Source organism: Eublepharis macularius, chromosome 4 (genome assembly GCF_028583425.1).
Source record: "Eublepharis macularius isolate TG4126 chromosome 4, MPM_Emac_v1.0, whole genome shotgun sequence".
Lineage (NCBI taxonomy): Eukaryota > Metazoa > Chordata > Lepidosauria > Squamata > Eublepharidae > Eublepharis > Eublepharis macularius.
This window is the reverse complement of record NC_072793.1, coordinates 91,651,225-91,668,906: the sequence shown is the minus strand read 5'-3', so window position 1 is coordinate 91,668,906 and position 17,682 is coordinate 91,651,225. Positions and strand designations below refer to the sequence as shown.

Here is a 17,682-nt window from a genome sequence, read left to right as displayed (position 1 = left end):
GGTCACTTCCCTCCTTAAGGCCCTGAACTGAGCTTCAGTACTTCACTGTCCACAAGGCAGCAAAGACACTTATTCTGGTAAGCTTTACTAACATCAGGGACTTGAGATATTGGCCTTGTTGGCAAAAATGGAAAAACAAGGCTGTACAATGGACTGGAGAAAAAAAGTATTCCATACACCAGTGACAAGGTTGAATCATTTGCATGTATTAAATGTTGTTTTGCTTAGAACTCTGGCACCTGATGGACATTCTACAAATATCAGTGAAACATCACAAGCTTTAACAAGTGCCCTTCTCCAGGCCAGAAAGACTCATTTCTACACTGCATAGTTACATATTGCTGTAGGTTCATTTTTGTGGTTTCATTGCTGTAACAACCACCCCCACCATTAGGGCAGCAACGGTGAAGCCTTGTGCTATAATACGTGCCCGCATCATCATTTGGGACTGGCGGGTGTTGCCCCTGTTGAAACAGATGAGTCCATAGATCAAAGCTCCTGCTGTGCCAAGGCAGCCTAAAGAGAAGGACAAGAAAGAGGAGTCAGTGAACAGAAGAATAATGTAATTTCCTATCTAGTCTTGTGATCATATAGCTAGGCCTAGATTCAAGGCTGCTCTCTTAAGCCTCAGGTCCCCCTTGGCTATATAGTTGATTCACGGCATCAAGATAAAGATTGCCAACAATTTTTTACAAATTGAAAAGATTAAAATACTGAAGGATCTCTCACCTTGGATTCAGTTTCCCTACAAAACATACATCCACATTGCAGGATGAACTGACAATCTCATACGCATTCACAAGAGAGCTGGTAAACTGTCCTTCACTGCTTGGATCAACCATAATTTCTGAGCATCTCACTGAAGACCTGGAGATCCCCCCCCCCACCCAAAGCTGTCTACCCTAATACAATCCAACTAACTAAAAATCCAGACTATTATCCAGGCCTGTTCATCTTTAATCTAGTTTCTACCTTTCTCCCAACCACAACTGCTACCTTCTTACTGGCTCCTTTTTGGTGTTATTTAACAGCATCCAGAGACAGACACTTTGCAGGTGAACTTTTCCCTACCACTTTCCAAGCAAGAGAATACTTCCTCAGCAATTTTTCTGAATCAGATTGTTCTTAAAGGCACAGGAGCTGGGGCAGCAAAACCAAAACAAAACAACCCCACTCCACCACAGGTAGGTAAGCCTGCCTAACAATCAGCTTCTAATTCTTCTGGATTCCTTTACAGTCATATTTATTTTCCCTCCCTAAATTTTAGAGTTTGCCATTTGACCAATTAATAAGATTTGATAAACTGACTGTTCAAATATTGGTCAAATATTCTTAAAGAAGTAACTTTATTCGAATAAAGAAAGATACTTCAATGTTGTGATAGCTATGCTAACAACAAAAACAAATCAGCTAGTAACAAAACAAATATTATTTTTGATATATGATATGATATATTTAATTTGTAATAAACTAGTAACAGCCCATTGTGGGGAAATATACAATGGGCTCTAGAAAGGGGAGGGTGAGCAGGCAGGCACTGCCTCCTCCGTGAATGATCCCGGCTGGGTGAAGGCGGCAGGCAGACATTGTCATCTGCTCTGCTCCTGATCTTTGCCAGGTAAAGGGGGGGAAGGCATTGCTGCCTCCTCCACGTACGATCCCGACAGGGTGAAGGAGGGCCGGGCATTTTTGCCTGCTCCACACTTGATTCCAGCAGGTTGAAGGGGGAGTGGACATTGCCACCTACTCCGCTCCTGATCCAGGCTGAGTAGAGAGGGGGCGGGCATTGCCACCTGCTCTGCACCTGATTCTGTCCGGGTGAAGGGGTGGGCATTGCTGCCTGCTCCCGCGTCTGATCCTGACAGGATGACGGGGAGGGGCGGGCATTTCCACCTGCTCCGCTCCTGATCCTGGCTGAGTGAAGAAGGGTTGGACATTGCCTCCTGTTCCGTACCTGTTCCCAGCTGGGTGAAGGCAGGGGGCGGGCATTGCCACCTGCTAAGATTTCAGAAATTTAAAACAAAGCAGAAATCTGAAGAAAGAGTAAGTACTAAACAGGACATGTTAAACAAGCAGAAAATGGTATTACATAAGTAGAAATATGCCCTGACCTAGATAGCCCAGGTGAGCCTGATCTCGTCAGATCTCAAGCTAAGCAGGATCTGCCTTGGTTAGTAATTGTATGGGTAAGGTAAAGGTAGTCCCCAGACAAGCACCGAGTCATTACTGACCCATGGGGGGACGTCGCATCACAACGTTTTCTTGGCAAACTTTTTACGGGGTGGTTTGCCATTGCCTTCCCCAGTCATCTACACTTTACCCCCAGAAAACTGACTACTCATTTTGTTGACCTTGGAAGTACGGAAGGCTGAGTCACCCTTTAGCTGGCTATTTGAACCCAGCTTCCGCCAGGATCAAACTCAGGTTGTGAGCAGAGTGTGGGCTGCAGTACTGCAGCTTACCACTGCGCCATGGGGCTCAGAGTTTCTAATAAAGTAGTAATAAATCAGTAAATTGTATTGGAGACCTCTAAAAAAGACAGGGGTTGACAGTCCAACCCCTTGCCATGAAAACCTCACCAGGGGTGGCCATAAGTCAGCTATGACTTGAGGGCATTCTCCACCACCATCATGTAGAAATACAATGCAGTGAGAACAAAATAATGCATAAGTAATGGATAAACTCATACTTTACATAGTAGTAAAGTCCACAGACTTGCTCCCTTCATTGAAACATCTTTTGAACCATTCTATTATAATATAACCCTATCACTTTTATAAAAATCCCTCCCGAACTATTCTGTTTTATGTTTTATGCCAGAAGCATGGGAACCTTCCTGACCTCCTCAGGCAGAGCAGTCCACAAGGCATGTGTGGGAGGATCTCAACAGAGGACATGGGTATGGGTTAATCTTGCCCATTTGCAGGGTGGCACTTATAGAAGGCCCTACTAGGATGAGTGAAGTTGCTGTGGTAGAGTACAGGATGAGAGCTAGCCATTGCTGATATGAGGTCTAAGGCCATGAAGGGCTTTGTATGTGATGGGCAGTACCTTAAATTGAACTCAGTAACTGATGGACTGCCAATGGAGTGACTGCAGAATGGGAGTTATAAGCAAGCTTTGGCTAGCTCTTGATAATAACTGAGCTGAGCAGTTCTGCAACAACTGGAGTCTCTGAGCTAACTTCAAGGGGAGACCTATGAAGAGTGTGTTACGGTATTCTAGTCTTCTGGGATAAGTTAGAAGAAAGCATTTTTTGCATTTACATTAACTTGCTTCTCCAGGAGAAATGCTGGATTTAGTACAACTCCTAGGCTCTTAACTAAGTCAGCAAGGGTCAGCTTAAACCAATCAAAAGTGGGAAACATGTACTCTGGGGGTGATCTTGGACTCAGGCCTAGTACTGAATAAGCAGGTGACTACTGTGGCTAGAAGTGTCATTTACCAGCTTCAACCTTTCCTGGGTAGAAACGATCTGGCCACTGTGGTGCATGCCCTGATTAGATTACTACATAGGGCTGTCCTTGAGAAGTGTTTGGAAACTTCAACTGGTACAGAATGCTACTGTCAGGAAGGTGACTGGAGTGGGCTGTAGGGAGTATATCACTCCAGTCTTGGCCATCAGTTTGTTTCTGGGCACAATTCAAGTTGCTGGTGCTGACCTTTAAAGCCCTATATAGCTTGGGATCAACATACCTTATGAACCTACTTAAACCCTGTTGTTTTCTTTGAAGGCCCTGCTTTGGGTGCCCCTGCCTTCTCAGATTAGGCAGGTGGCAACCTGGGAAAGGGCCTTCTTAGTAATAGCACCAACATTCTGGAACTCTCCCCAAGAAGATTTGTCTGTCCCTTTCTGTGGCCATCTTCTGCCAGTGAGTGAAGGTCGGTTGGTTTTTAAAGGTTGTAAAATGTGCTTTTACTACATATATTTTAATTTATTAGCTACTTTGGTGGCACTTGTAAAGGCAGAAAGGCAGGGTAGAAATTTTGTAAAATATATAAATAAAATAAAGTTAACCACAGCAGTTAGGCAGCGGCTCAAGAACTCTACTGCATCCACAGGATGTTTGGATAGTGAGATATAGACTTAATGTCATCAGCATACTTACAATCAAGCCAAAAACTATTAGTGATTTGTCCTAAGGGCTTTACCAAGAGACTGAACAGCATGGAGAAGCCCGTAGGACACATGGATGACAACTGGTATCCAACGGCAACCCTTTAAGTCTGGTCCGTAAGGAACAATTTAAACCAATCCAAAGCACATATCCTAATATCTACTTCTGTCTCCAAATGCCTCAACAAGATGGCATGGTCCACTGTATCAAAAGCTGCAGACAAATTTGCTGTTGTAACTTGGGCTTCATAGATCGTCCAATTAACTCTATAGCATGCTGTTAGATTCAGTACAAGGGTTTTTTCCACCTTTACCTTAGACATCTAACAGCACTCTTCAGGTCACTCAGTGGTGTGGTAAGCCAAGGAGCTGAGTTACACCCCAAGGGTGGGAGAGGCTGATGAGTGTGAGTTCTGAGGCACTTATGAATTTGGTAGGCATATACCAAGGGGAGGTGTCCATTCTGACCTGTTTCTCCACTGGCAGAGGTGCTCTCAAACATGGTGCTGGAGACACCTAGACTGATTGTTTTGGGCAACATTCATGCTGAATGCTCCTCCTCAGGACTTGCCCAGGATTTTACAGCTGAACTTAGAAATGGCTGAACTTAGGTTCAAGACTAGAAGTATTGTAAGGTTTGTGGCCTAGCTAAGAAATGTGTTTGCAGAGCTAACTGGAAACACCTGTAAAGCAAACTCTCAGATCCCCAGAGACTCCCCAATTTTTCACACAGCTGAAACATCAATTAACAGCTTAGCCCTGATTGGTTCTTGAGTTGCTGGGTGATTCACTGAGACCTAAAAAGATGGCTTCTCAGCTCACCTACTTTAACTAGTTTTCATCATAATGCAAGTATACCAGAGAAGCTCAGCATGTCCTTATGCCAAATTGTCTAGGCATGACAGAGGGCTTGCTGTCTAATGGATGGGTGAGATATGCAACAATGGAAACTACTTAGGGACGCTTAGGTAGTTAGGCAGTCTTAATATGTAGTAACAATAGGATTTGTTTTAATTTTTGTTGCCTGAATAAGAGTACGTCATGCTTTTGGGGACACTCCTTAATTAATAAACTATCTTTTCCTAAGCTAAGTTTCAAATTCATGTCTTGTACATGAGTACACCCCAGAAACAAATCCTGAGATTGGAAAGCCTGGCCTTTGGGAAAGGAAGCGCTTTGTTCTCACAAAAAGCAGGAACGTGTCCTGCCTGCCTTGTTGCTGAAGTGCCTGTGATCAGTGCCCAAAACTGGGAAGTGAGGTGATGGGTCCCCTATAAGTCCCACACATGAAAGAGATCACACTCTGGACTTAATCATTTGCATTGAGCAACTGAGAAGAGGACTGGAGATTTGGCCTGAAACATGTCTTGACCATTATTTACTAAAAGCAAAGGTGACTATAGCCTCAACACTCTACAAAACGGAAGGACTCATTAAAATGGGCCGCTCATGGAGGCTCATAAATCCTTCTGGATTCCAAAATGCTCTGGAGGATTTTAGAATTTGAAACTCATTCTCTGTTGAGGCTACAGTGGGAGCTTGGAATATGACACTCCTCAAAGGCACTGACATGACTGTTCCTCATCAACCTCTCCTACCTTTTGGGCAGAAGCCAGCCCCTTGGATTATGACAGAGCAGGGTGACCTAAAGAGGGTAGGGAGATGTCTAGAAAGATGCTGATAGAAAACTCACACTGATAGAGCATACTATAGAGCCCACTGGAAGACCTATGAAGTGGGGCTGATAGCAGCAAAGAAATGCTATTTCTCTGCAACAATTGCATCAGCTGCTTCATGATCATCCCTACTGTTTAAGGTATCTCGATACCTTCTGATTTCTAAATCTGAACCTTTACTGTCTCAAGAACAGACAATTAGCTGTGACCCCTTTGCAAAATATGTCAGTGATAAAACAGCATAAATAAGCTCTGACATGGATGCTGCCTAGAATATAGGCGAGGCACAAGGAATTAGTTACAGTGATAGATATTGCCAGGATCCTGACATCTATGAAAGTTATTACTTGTGCTTTGGACCTTTGCCCATTTTGACTGCCAAAATAATGTAAACATATAAGTGAGCTCTTGATGTCTATCATACGTGATTCTCTAGCTTGAACTGCCTTCCTCCAATCACTTAAAGCAGCAGTTATTCACCCACTATTTCAAAAAGTCCCTAGACAAAAATGATGTGGTCAAGATTGCCCAGTTTCTAGTCTGCCCTTTCTAGGCAAGGTGACTGAGACACAAGTAGCTGACCAACTATAGGTTTTCTTGGATAACTCTCATGCTCTGGGTCCTTTTCAGTCTGGTTTCAGGTCGGGCTATGGGATGGAGATGGCTCTGGTGGCTTTAGTGGATGACCTCTGTCAGAATGTAAACAAAGGCTATACTTCTTTGTTGTTCTTTCTGGGCCTATCTGCAGCTTTTGATAAAGTAGATCATGCCATCTTGTTCAGGTGTTTGGAGGCAGAAGAGAGTATCAGGGGATTGGTTTAAATAATTCCTTATGGAATGGACTCAAAGGGTTGCTGATATAGACCATCTATCTTCAATGTGGAAATTATCGTGTGAGGCACTACAAGGCTCAATCTTATCCTCCATGTTAGTCAACTTCTATATAAAGTCTTCAGGAGAAATCATTCATAGCTATGGAATTGGGTGCTATCAATATGCAGATGACACCCAACTCTGTATCTCTTTATCCAAATCCCCTGGTGATTCAGTAGAAGCCCTCAGTTGCTGCCTGTCAGCTGCGGTCAGTTGGCAGAAAACAAACAAACTGAAACTCAACCAAGTCAAGACAGAAGTGATACTGGTTGGAAAGGTGGAGATCCTGAAGGACACTGCATTATTTCCATGGGGTTCAGCTGAACCTTGCAGACTCAGGTAAGAGCATAGGAGTTATGCTAGATCCAGCACTGCTGGTAGAAAAGCACGTTAACACAGCTGCAAAAATGCCTTCTACTAACTTAGTCTAGCCCAGAAGATGCCCCCCCCCCTCAGCACAGCCAATCTGGCCACCTGGATCCACAGCATGGTAACATTCAGATTAAACTACTGTAATGCACTCTAGACAGGTATCCCCTCAAAGTCAACTCAGAGAATTCTGTTGGTGGAGAACACCACATCCCATGGTGTTTTGCAGTAATATTATTTATTGAATGCCTATTCAGAATGGGCTGTTCTGTTTAATCTTTTATCTGCCTCTGCACAATATAATTATTGTATCACAATTCTTGTAAAAACTGCAAGAATAAATCTTGGAACTGGTGGCAAGTACGCTGTCAAATCTACTAGAATTGCCCTCATATTGCAAAGGCGCTGTGCCTATAACATTAAGCAATGGAACCATTTGGGTGGCTTTGTCCTAGTCAGGCTCCCTAATCTACGTTACAGAAACGTTGTGAGGATAAAACAGGAAAAGAGAGGACCAAGTGTGCCAAGACTACCACGAGATGGATGGGTAGAAATTCAACCGGCAAAGGCTTGATCATCACTCTATTTTCAATGCAGCAGCAGCAGCAACAAGTCAGCCTTTTTCACTGGGATCCAAGGCGGATTACCTGTTAGAAAGAGGCGACTTGAGAAAAGAGCAAGCGGCTCCCCGCACCCGCCCTTCCGCAAAGGTCTCAACCACTGCTCATCCCTGAGCAATCCCTCCACCCGCTTCTTCAGTCTCCCCCTCACCAATAGGCACAAGCGGGTTCTCGCGGCTCTTCCGCAGAAATTTTTCTCTGAATCCCTCTTCGGGATGCTGGTAGGTGCTGGGCGTAAAGCCTTCGATCAAGGGCGGATGGCTGGGATCAAAAGGGGGCGGAGTACTCTGCGCCATTGGAGTCCACAACAGAAAGCTATACTTCACTCTCGCTATATTGTCCTTTCCCAGCTACCTTACGAACCATCCGCTGACCTTGTAGACGATATTCGTAACCCGGATATGAAAAGCACATCTCTGGGAGATGTAGTCCATTTAAGGGTTTTGTTTCTAGACTTTCACGAGATGTATGGGTAACAGAAATACATTTCCCATTAGCCACCACGGCAATCACCCTTACTCCAACTGCGAAGGGTTCTAATGCAAGGAACCGCGTGCGTCGTCTGATCTTACTGTTGCGATGCCGAAAGCTAAGGGAAAGAGCAGGAGGCAAAAGTACAACTACAATGTGAACCGCAAGAAGCTAAACAGGGCTTTTCGCAAGCGGGCGACACCCCGTATAAAATGGTAAGGAGACAAAGAAGGAACGACTCGAGCTTTGTTGTGCAGTCTTCTCAGTGCGGTGAGTCAGATAGGAGGCTCTCCCCATACATCGACATTAAAAACTCAGAAACCGTGGTTCAGTGCTACAGCATCTTCTTGGCATGCAGAAGGTCTTAGGTTCACTCCCCGATATTCTAGTTAAAAGACCAGATTGTAGGTGATGTGAACAATTCCTACCTGAGATGCTGGAGAGCCGCTGCTGGTCTAAGTAGAAAATACTGACCTTGATAGATTGTCTGATTCAGTGTAAGGCTTCTTTCTCATTGAGATTCAGGGTGGATTACACAGACTAAATTAATACGATCAACAGCTGGGACATTCAATCAGCAGTGTAATAAGGTATGCATATGCAAATTTGCAGAGATTTGAAAACATACAGAAATCCAGGGCTTTTTTTCAGCGGGAACGTGGTACAATGGAGTTCCATCACCTCTTAAAAATGGTCACATGGCAGCGGGGGGGGGGGATCTAAACTCCCCTCTGTCTGGAGATCAGGGGGTGGGGCCACCAGCTATGTGACCATTTTTGCAGGGGGCAATTTAAACTTTAAAAAACTCTCCCCTTGTTCCAGCTGACCCAAAGTGATGTCATTGTGTGGTCTTGAGTTCCACCACTGAGTTCCACCACCTCTTTTCCCAGAAAAAAAGCCCTGCAGAAAACTAATACAGAACACAACTGATTAAACCTGATATACTAAGCAATGAAAAAACTACTCTGTTGGAATGTACTTACAGCAATAGCTAGCACATAGTATCGTGGTCTCTGGCCCTTTACCAGTGTATCTTTTTGAACCATTTCCTTACAGTACAGCCTTCCTATCTGTGCTAAAAAGCCCTTCCGAATAATTCAGTTTTGCATAGTTTGCAGAAAGTCAGGAGAGTGGGAGCCCTCCTCACCTCATCAGGTAGGCTATTCCATAAAGTGGTGGCCACAGAAGGGAATGTGTGTGCGTGGGCAGATGTTGATTTTGCCCCTTTGTATGGTGGCACCTATGGAAGGCCCTGTTCAGATGAGTGAAGCTGCCATGGTGGAGAATAGGGAGAGAGGCAGTCTTGCAGATGTGAGCGACCAAAGCCATGAAGTTCCGTGGGATAGCGAAAACCTTGAATTGAGCCTGGTAACGGACAGATAGTTAATGGAGTGACTGCAGAATGGGAGTAATATGGATGCTCCTAATAATGCTCCTTTATATTTTCACGATCTGGATTATATTGAGAGTACAAAATTCTGCTTCTACATTTTAGTCAGTTTGAGCCAGGTGTTGTAATTAGGCCTGTATGTCTTTATTCCCACCCACTAGGAACTACAAAAAGAGCCATCTTTTGGTCCCTTTCACAATATAATTCAGTATTTTATTTATTTATGTCATTTTTAGTCCGCCTTTCACACTGAGACTCGAGGCGGATTACATAGTGTGAGATTAGTACAGTCAGTATCAAGGACATTTCAATAAACAATGCCATAGGGTATATAAATGCAAATTTGCAAAGACATAACATCAGCAAAAATCCAGTACAGAGTTGAAAAAATGCTGAAACAGAGAAAAGCAGTTCTAAAACTGGCATTAAACAACATGGAACTACCCAGTAGGATCATACTTAAAGCAACAGATAGTACATAGTAACACATAATAGTGAAGTCCATGATCCCTGTCTCTTTAGTGAAGCACCTCTGATACCACCTCCTTACAGTACAGCCCTCCTATCTGAGTAAAAAAGCCCTCTTGAATAATTCAGTTTTGCATCATTTGCAGAAAGCCAGGAGAGTATGGCCTTTCCTGACCTCAGGTAGGCCATTCCATAGGGTGGGGGCCACCACAGAGAATGCATGTATATGGGCAGCTGTTGATCTTGCCCATGTGCAGGAGATGGAAGCTGCCATGGAGGAACATATGGAGAGATGCAGTCCTGTAGGTATGCTGGACCAAGGCCACGAAGAGCTTTGTATGTAGGAAAGAACACGAGTTCAGTAGCACCTTTAAAACTAACAAAATTTGTGGTAGTGGTATGAGCTTTCGTGAGCCACAGCTCACTTCTTCAGATACCAGCTTTGTATGTGATAGCTAACACTTTGATTTGAGTTGAATTGAGTATGCTGGTGGTGGAGGATGGCCTTTTGTTTCTGCAACCCATAATTTCCATTGTCTGTTTCTGTGAGATTCTTGGAATTATTGAAAAATATATTCAGTAATTTCAATTTTCACTTGTTAAGTTGGAATTGGCACTAAACTACCATTATAGAAAATGAATCACTTGATGGTAATAAACCCTTTCTGTATTTTATTGATAAATCTATAAGTAAAATGCTCTCCCAAAACAACATTTAGCAGCATTCCATGGGCTTTCTATGTGATAGAATGTTGTGGACCTCCAAAGATACAAACATGCTTTAACAAGCTAATCAGTGCCCTTCTCTGGCAATTAAGTGGAATGTTAATATTTCTCAGTAGATGTTTGAGTTAGATGATGATGATGATGACAACAGTGTACTTATATACTGCTCTTCTAGACAGATTAGTATCCTCTCAGAGCTGTGAACAAAGTCAGTGTTATTATCTCCACAGTATAGCTGGGGAGCTGGGGCGGAGAAGAGTGGCTTACCTAATGCCACTATGGCAGTCGTGAGAGTCAAACCAGCAGTGTGCTGATTAACCAGTTAACCACTATGCTACAGCAGTTCTCATGAGAAACGAGAGGAAGCCACTTTAAGAATATGTAGTGTTGATATGTGTCTTTTTTTTTTAAGTTCTCAAATCCGACGTGCCTGGGATCGCACTAAATCTGTAGCACAAAATCTGGCTGAAATGGGCCTAGCTGTTGATCCAAACAAGGCTGTTCCCATTCCAAAGTTAATGCAACAGGTGAGTGTTTTGTGAACTCCAAATAAGTCTGTGATATTTAGGCCTGATAAATGGCATAATCAGAGTGAAAGTTTACATGATGCTTACTGGTTCTATTGGCAACCTGCTTGAGAGGGATGGATGAACAGTTTACATTTTAAAAAATCTCATTAAAAAGTACCACATTTATGTCTGGACAAAAAAATACATCTCTCATGGTATCTGTAGTTAGTCTGTGACAAAATATTTATGAGAGAGATGCAGTAGTAAAAATATCATATTATTAAGTATTTGTTTAAAATTAAAAACATTTTTATCCTGCTTTTCAATCCAATTAAGGCCTTTAAGGCAGTGAACAGTTAAAAACATTTTTTAAAAATTTAAATTTTAAAAATATGTATATTGCATACACATATGTCTATACACATACACTCACACACATGTATGAACAACAATTCAAAACATAAATAGGGAAAAGGGCCAGTAAGGGAATGCCAAATGGAACAAAAAACTGAAAGATCTAAACCCGCCAAAGGCTGTAGCTGGTTTACTAGCCAAAGCTGCTAAAACGCACTTTTGGCTACAGCTGCCACCTACTTATCCAGGAGCACACCTGGGTACAGTAACGCCTCCAAGCTGAAAACCTGACCCTTCAAAGGGAGCATAACCCTATCCAGAACAGGAGACATCTTGTTTGTCAAAGTACCACCCAAAATTGAAATTTTAATTTTATGTAAACTTTTCCTCCACCGTGCTAATAAGAAAGGTTTGGACCCCTTCGCCAAACTTGCAATGCAATCCTTTTAAAAGGCAACTTCCCAAAAACATGGTATGAAGCTACAATTATTGTAATCCCTAAGCCAGGGAAGGATGCCACCCTCCCATCTTCTTACCGTCCCATATCATTACTAAATCAGGACGCAAAGATATTTACAGCAGTACTGGCTAATCGTCTGAATAAAATCATAAGTCATTACATACAATCTGATCAAACTGGCTTCATACCAAACAGGAGTATTACAGATAATGTAAGAAAGACTCTAAACATTATCAATCACTGTAAAGCCAATCAAATAGAGTCGATCCTGCTCTCATTAGATGCTGAAAAAGCCTTTGACAGCTTAGAAACAAATTATTTAATAAGATTGCTCTCTAGGATGGGATTTGGCCATTCTTTTATTCAGATTATCAAACTATTATATGCTTCTCCTAAGGCCCAAATAAAACTCAATGGATTGAAATCAAAAGACTTTGAGCTCACAAGAGGAACCAGACAGGGATGCCCGCTTTCCCCATTATTATTTGCCTTATCCATAGAACCTCTGGCTGAGGCTATACGGCAAAACAACGCCATTAGTGGCATCACTATTGGAAAACGCGTTTATAAAATTTCCCTGTTTGCGGACGACATGGTCCTTTACCTTGCACATCCATGCACCTCATTACCAGCCCTGGAAAAAACCCTGCATGATTTTGGTTACATTTCAGGTCTTAAAATTAATAAAACCAAATCAGAAATTTACCCTATTCACCTAACTCCAATCATTAGGTCAGAGATGGCTTCTAATTTTACATATCAATGGACCCATAAGCAATGGACTTATTTAGGCATTAAGATACCAGTTGATTTACTGGATATAAAAGAAGCTAACTTTAAACCGTTACAAAAAAAGATAAAAGACAAAATTAAAGAGTGGGCGGAAATGAAGTTGTCGTGGGCAGAAAAGATTAATCTGGTAAAATCTATGATTCTCCCACAATTTTTATTTAATTTCCGCATGCTACCAATTAAACTTACAGATCAAGATTTCCAACATTGGCAAAAAATTATAAACAGTTTTATATGGGATGGCAAACGCCCTAGGATAAACTATTTAACCATGAAACGGTCTGCTAAGAAAGGTGGATTATCAGTCCCAGACTTAAAACAATACTACATAGCTGCCCAACTAGCAAACATCGTAATACTATTAAATACTGTAGAAGGTTCAGGTTGGCCACAAATTGAATCATCACACATCTACCCACACGACTTACAGGATGTGATATGGGCTGAACCTAAGAATAGACCACCTCAAATTCATACTAACCCCTTTCTAAGAACCACCTTAGACATATGGGACAAGTTAAGGCAACATCTTGCTCCAACCATCTCGCCATTATCATCTTTTATAGATCAGAATTGGTTCCCACCTGGCATGGACTTAAATTCTTTTAAATTATGGAAAGTAATTAAACAAAACAGGATTATTGATATAACCAAACATGGGATTATCCTGAACAAGGCTCAAATAGAAAAGGATACAAATGCTACGATCCCATGGTTTCAATACCTCCAAATCAGACACCTACTAGAAAGTCAGCCACTTGTAACCTCATTAAAGCGTGAACTAACTGACTTTGAATATTTACTTAAATTAACACAATCTCATAGGAAAGGTTTAATAGCTAAAATATATGCTATTTTAAATTCAAGGAATGATCAGCTCACATTGAAATACCAAGCAAACTGGAGCAGAGACTGTAATACAATCTTATCTGATGCTCAGTGGTCTTCCATCTGGTCAGGAAACTGCTTGCAATCTAAAGCAGTGAGCATCAGAATGACATCCTTTAAAATAATGGCGAGGTGGTACCTGTCTCCCACTCTTCTCCACCACATTAATCATGAAACGAATCCACTATGCTGGAAACAGTGTGGACAAAATGAAGACTATATTCATCTATGGTGGTCTTGTCCTAAAATTCAGTTGTTCTGGGATCGAATCATACAAAAAATTAAAACAATAACAAACTATGCAATTCCCAAGTGCCCTGAAGTAATCCTGCTAGGACTCTGGGAGGATCAGACGGTCCCATCTACTAGGAAAAATCTGATATTTTTATTGATTGCTGCGGCAAAATTGCTTTTAGCCTCAACCTGGAGACAGGAAAAAACTCCAAGTGTATCACAATGGCTCAGAAAACTATGGGACATTTTCATAATGGAAAAAATAGCGGATCACCTTAAAGGCTTAGATAATCCACAATATCAATCGTGCTTTCTTGTACAATGGCTACCATTTTTAACCTATTGTCATAATACCAATCAGTTACCTAACGTAGATTTACATACACTTAGCTTCTTTCCTATAATGTGACTTCTTATACTCAGTGTATTGTTTTCAATGTTAATATTGGCTGTTTGTTAAAACATCAAGGTTTTCATCTCTTCCATGTATTGCCCATTATGCTGTTGTTTAATTTGGTTATTTGTAGTTTTGGAAAAAGTTATATAAAAATGCAAAATAAAAAGTTAAAAAAAGAAAGAAAGAAAGGTTTGGGGGCTGCACAATAGATTTGGTTGTTTTTCCCATGGTATTTTCATTGCATAGTGGGTCCAGTAGAAACAGAGTACTATTTTGTTGTTCTTTGGTGGGAGAGAGGCTACCATTAGAGACAAATAGATAAATGCCCAGGGTCTGTGATGATATTTTAAAATGACAGTTCCCAAATGATAGTTATTTCTAGTTTTGTTTCAGATATTGCCAGTGATTTCATTGGTGATATACCATTGCATCCAGATTGGCTTAAGTGCACTCTCCTGCAAGATGAGCAAAGTAGGAATTGATACAAATTGGCACGATAGCATAAAAAGTAGATTAATCTTGCTGATCCTTTCAGACAAGGTGTATAATATTACCCACAGGTGCTGCTTAAGGTAAAAAGCATCCAAGGCAATACATGAATCCCATTGTGTACGACATGAATCAACTTGTCTTTCACATTCAGGTGATGAATATGGAAGTTGATGGACAAGAAGGAAAGAAAAGAATTGTGCAGAAGCCGTATGTACTAAATGGTTAGTATATATTTATTTACTTCATTTGTAGCCCATCTTGCTTGCTGAGACTCAAGACAGATTATAATTTTTTAAAAAATTCAGTTGCAATGTATGAACTGTTTGATATTTCCCTTGAGAACCACAGTTGCCTCTAGACTTGTCTTGTTCCAGTTAAGTGCATCTTTTGCAGTATTACATTTTCTGTCAAAAACTGGTGATGTCCAGTGTTGCTTTTATTATATGCTGTAACTTTAGATAAATGGTGGTGCTTCCTGAGGTATCCAAGCTACACTGCTGTGGCTTAAAACCTGTGCTGGAGTTTTCTGATTTTAAAAGTTATAGGAACACAGTTTTTCACACCACGTGCTCCCATCACAGGGAGAGGTAGTGGTTCAGTGGTAACGCACCTGCTTGGAATGCAGAAAGTCTCAAATCCAACCTCTGGCATCTCCAGTTAAAAGAAGTAGTAAGTGATGAGATAGACCTCTGCTTGAGACCCTGGAGAGCTCTCCTGATCTGAGCAGACAGCACTGACTTCGATGGATCGGTTGTCTGATTCAGTGATTCAGCTTCATGTGTTCAGTATAATTCCAATTTTTATATGTACAGCTTGGCTTGTAACTGGAGATTTATATCAATAGTTGAGAGATAAATATGGATTTTATATATTAATTTATGTATTATAGTTGGTAGTAGATTCTGGAAAGACTAAAAACGTACTTCTTGTAACACATAATTAATGTACAGGTAGCATATTTCATCCTGTGCCTTCTACTAATTTCATGTGTATGATTGTTATGTATATGAAAATTGCCTGATTTCCCTTACATATACATAAATCACACACACTGTTGTCAGTGGTACTTGATGTTCCAGGAATAAAGTCATTCTAATTAATTTTGACTGTCAGGATTAGGAAGTCAGATTAGTCTGAGATTTCGTCACTTTCATAGAAGAAATTGTGGGTATTGTAATTGTCAGAGTGTGAATGGCTAGTTTAACATTTGCAGAGTCAGGAACTATATTTAACACAGAGCAGCAAGATGGGCCCCACCTCTAATGTTTTTACTGTATGTGGCTCTCCTTTTTTCTAGGGTGACCAGATACAAAAGGAGGAATTTTGGCAGGTGCAGTATTGTTATGGAGGGGTGTCCCTGCTGAAATTTCCTTCTGTAGGCACTGCAGAAAAGTAAGGGTGCCCTGATCTGCTTTGTACCTGGTTATCTTTCTGGGGTGTTTTTTGTCTTACTGCTCTCCATCGTTCTCCTTAAAAATCCTAAACATAATTAGTGGAGTGCTGTTTGTGCAACTTAACAAGGCAGGATGTGACTCACTTATGGGTCACAACCCATCAGGTGAAGACCAGTGTAATAGTCCAATCTAGCTGTTTGTTTATGCCAGAACAGGCCTTTGCAATGTGCAAAAGTTAACCACTGCCTCATTGTATTGTCTGTCTCCACCCTCACCCCCCTAGAGTTGCAGTATGAGGCCAGCCTCCCAGAGAAGAAATCTGAGACTCTTTCCAGAGATCTTATTGACTATGTTCAGCACATGATCCGGAATCATGGTGAAAACTATAAGGTAGATTACTGTGTTATTGAAGATGTGGAAGACTTTGAGAGCCCCGTTTTGAATACTTGCAACTGTTACCATTACTTCCAGAACTTCCTGATCTCTCTAACAGGAAGTAGAACTCACTCGTTGCTGTACTTCTTGCTTCCTCTTTCCATCCGTGACTGCTTTCCTGTCAGATGAAATCAGTTATTTCTTTGTGCTAAAATCCAGTGGATTGCATTACCTTTTGAATGCCTCTTTTTTCCCCCGAGTGTAATCTGAGTGTTTCCTGAGGTTGCCACTTTCTGTTTACATTTTAAACCGGCTGTGCTTGAGTCTCGATGCACAGTATGGTGTTTGCTTTCTGGTAGTAGGCGGCCTTTTGGAGGCTGATGCTTGACTCATTTAGCTATTAACTTCTCTTCAACTTTCAGGCCATGGCTCGTGATGAGAAGAACTATTACCAGGACACCCCAAAGCAAATAAAGAGGAAGATCGATGTATACAAACGGTTCTATCCTGAGGAGTACCAAGCTTTTTGTGCCTCTTTATAGCAGGAAAAGATGGACCAACAATAACCTGCCACAGCAATAGGAAGAAGCATCTGATATTCCTTCTGTTACTGGTGTTCAGAAACTGCAACTTGTAGTAAATGAAATCCTACTCTTTAATGAGAGAACATGGGACTATATCTGCACAGATGGTCTGGACTGGTGCTGTGAAAGTGGCATTGATTTTATAGTTTTCACCATTCTGGGGGAAAGGAACAGCATTTACCTTTGGCAAAATAAATTACTTCCAAAGCTGAGAGTCAGTGCCAAAGCGTAGATAAGTTTTCTATTTCTGCTGAATGGTGGGCTTGCATGTGTTTATTTCCAGATAGTCCAAATATGGTGATAGAGGATGACTTTGCACAGGCAGCAGCAAGCAACTTGAGAGCTGCAGGGCAGTTTTCTTGGATGTAAGTAGACAGCTAAGTAGACAGGCAAGAAGGAGCTCTATTGTGTCTCATAGTGCTTTGGCTAGCTCATTGGGAAGGGGACAAGGCAGCCTGGAAAGATGTTTAAGGGGGCCAGAAAAATAGGTTGA

The 17,682-nt window shown here is 41.6% G+C and overlaps 2 protein-coding genes across 2 annotated transcripts; one reads left to right on the top strand and one right to left on the bottom strand.

Moving 5' to 3' along the window:
• Positions 1–185: 185 nt before the first annotated feature.
• HIGD2A (HIG1 hypoxia inducible domain family member 2A) lies at positions 186–8,019 on the bottom strand. The gene is made up of 2 exons (XM_054975799.1): positions 7,807–8,019; positions 186–516 (listed from the first exon to the last, which is right to left on the bottom strand). Exons 1-2 carry the CDS (start codon positions 7,949–7,951, stop codon positions 350–352), a joined length of 312 nt encoding a protein of 103 aa, XP_054831774.1. The 5' UTR covers positions 7,952–8,019; the 3' UTR covers positions 186–349.
• Positions 8,020–8,156: 137 nt separating this feature from the next.
• Positions 8,157–17,403, top strand: NOP16 (NOP16 nucleolar protein). The gene is made up of 5 exons (XM_054976799.1): positions 8,157–8,341; positions 11,123–11,237; positions 14,988–15,057; positions 16,514–16,620; positions 17,028–17,403. The coding sequence occupies exons 1-5, from the start codon at positions 8,235–8,237 to the stop codon at positions 17,145–17,147; spliced, it is 519 nt and encodes a 172-aa protein (XP_054832774.1). The 5' UTR covers positions 8,157–8,234; the 3' UTR covers positions 17,148–17,403.
• The last annotated feature ends 279 nt before the right edge of the window (positions 17,404–17,682 follow it).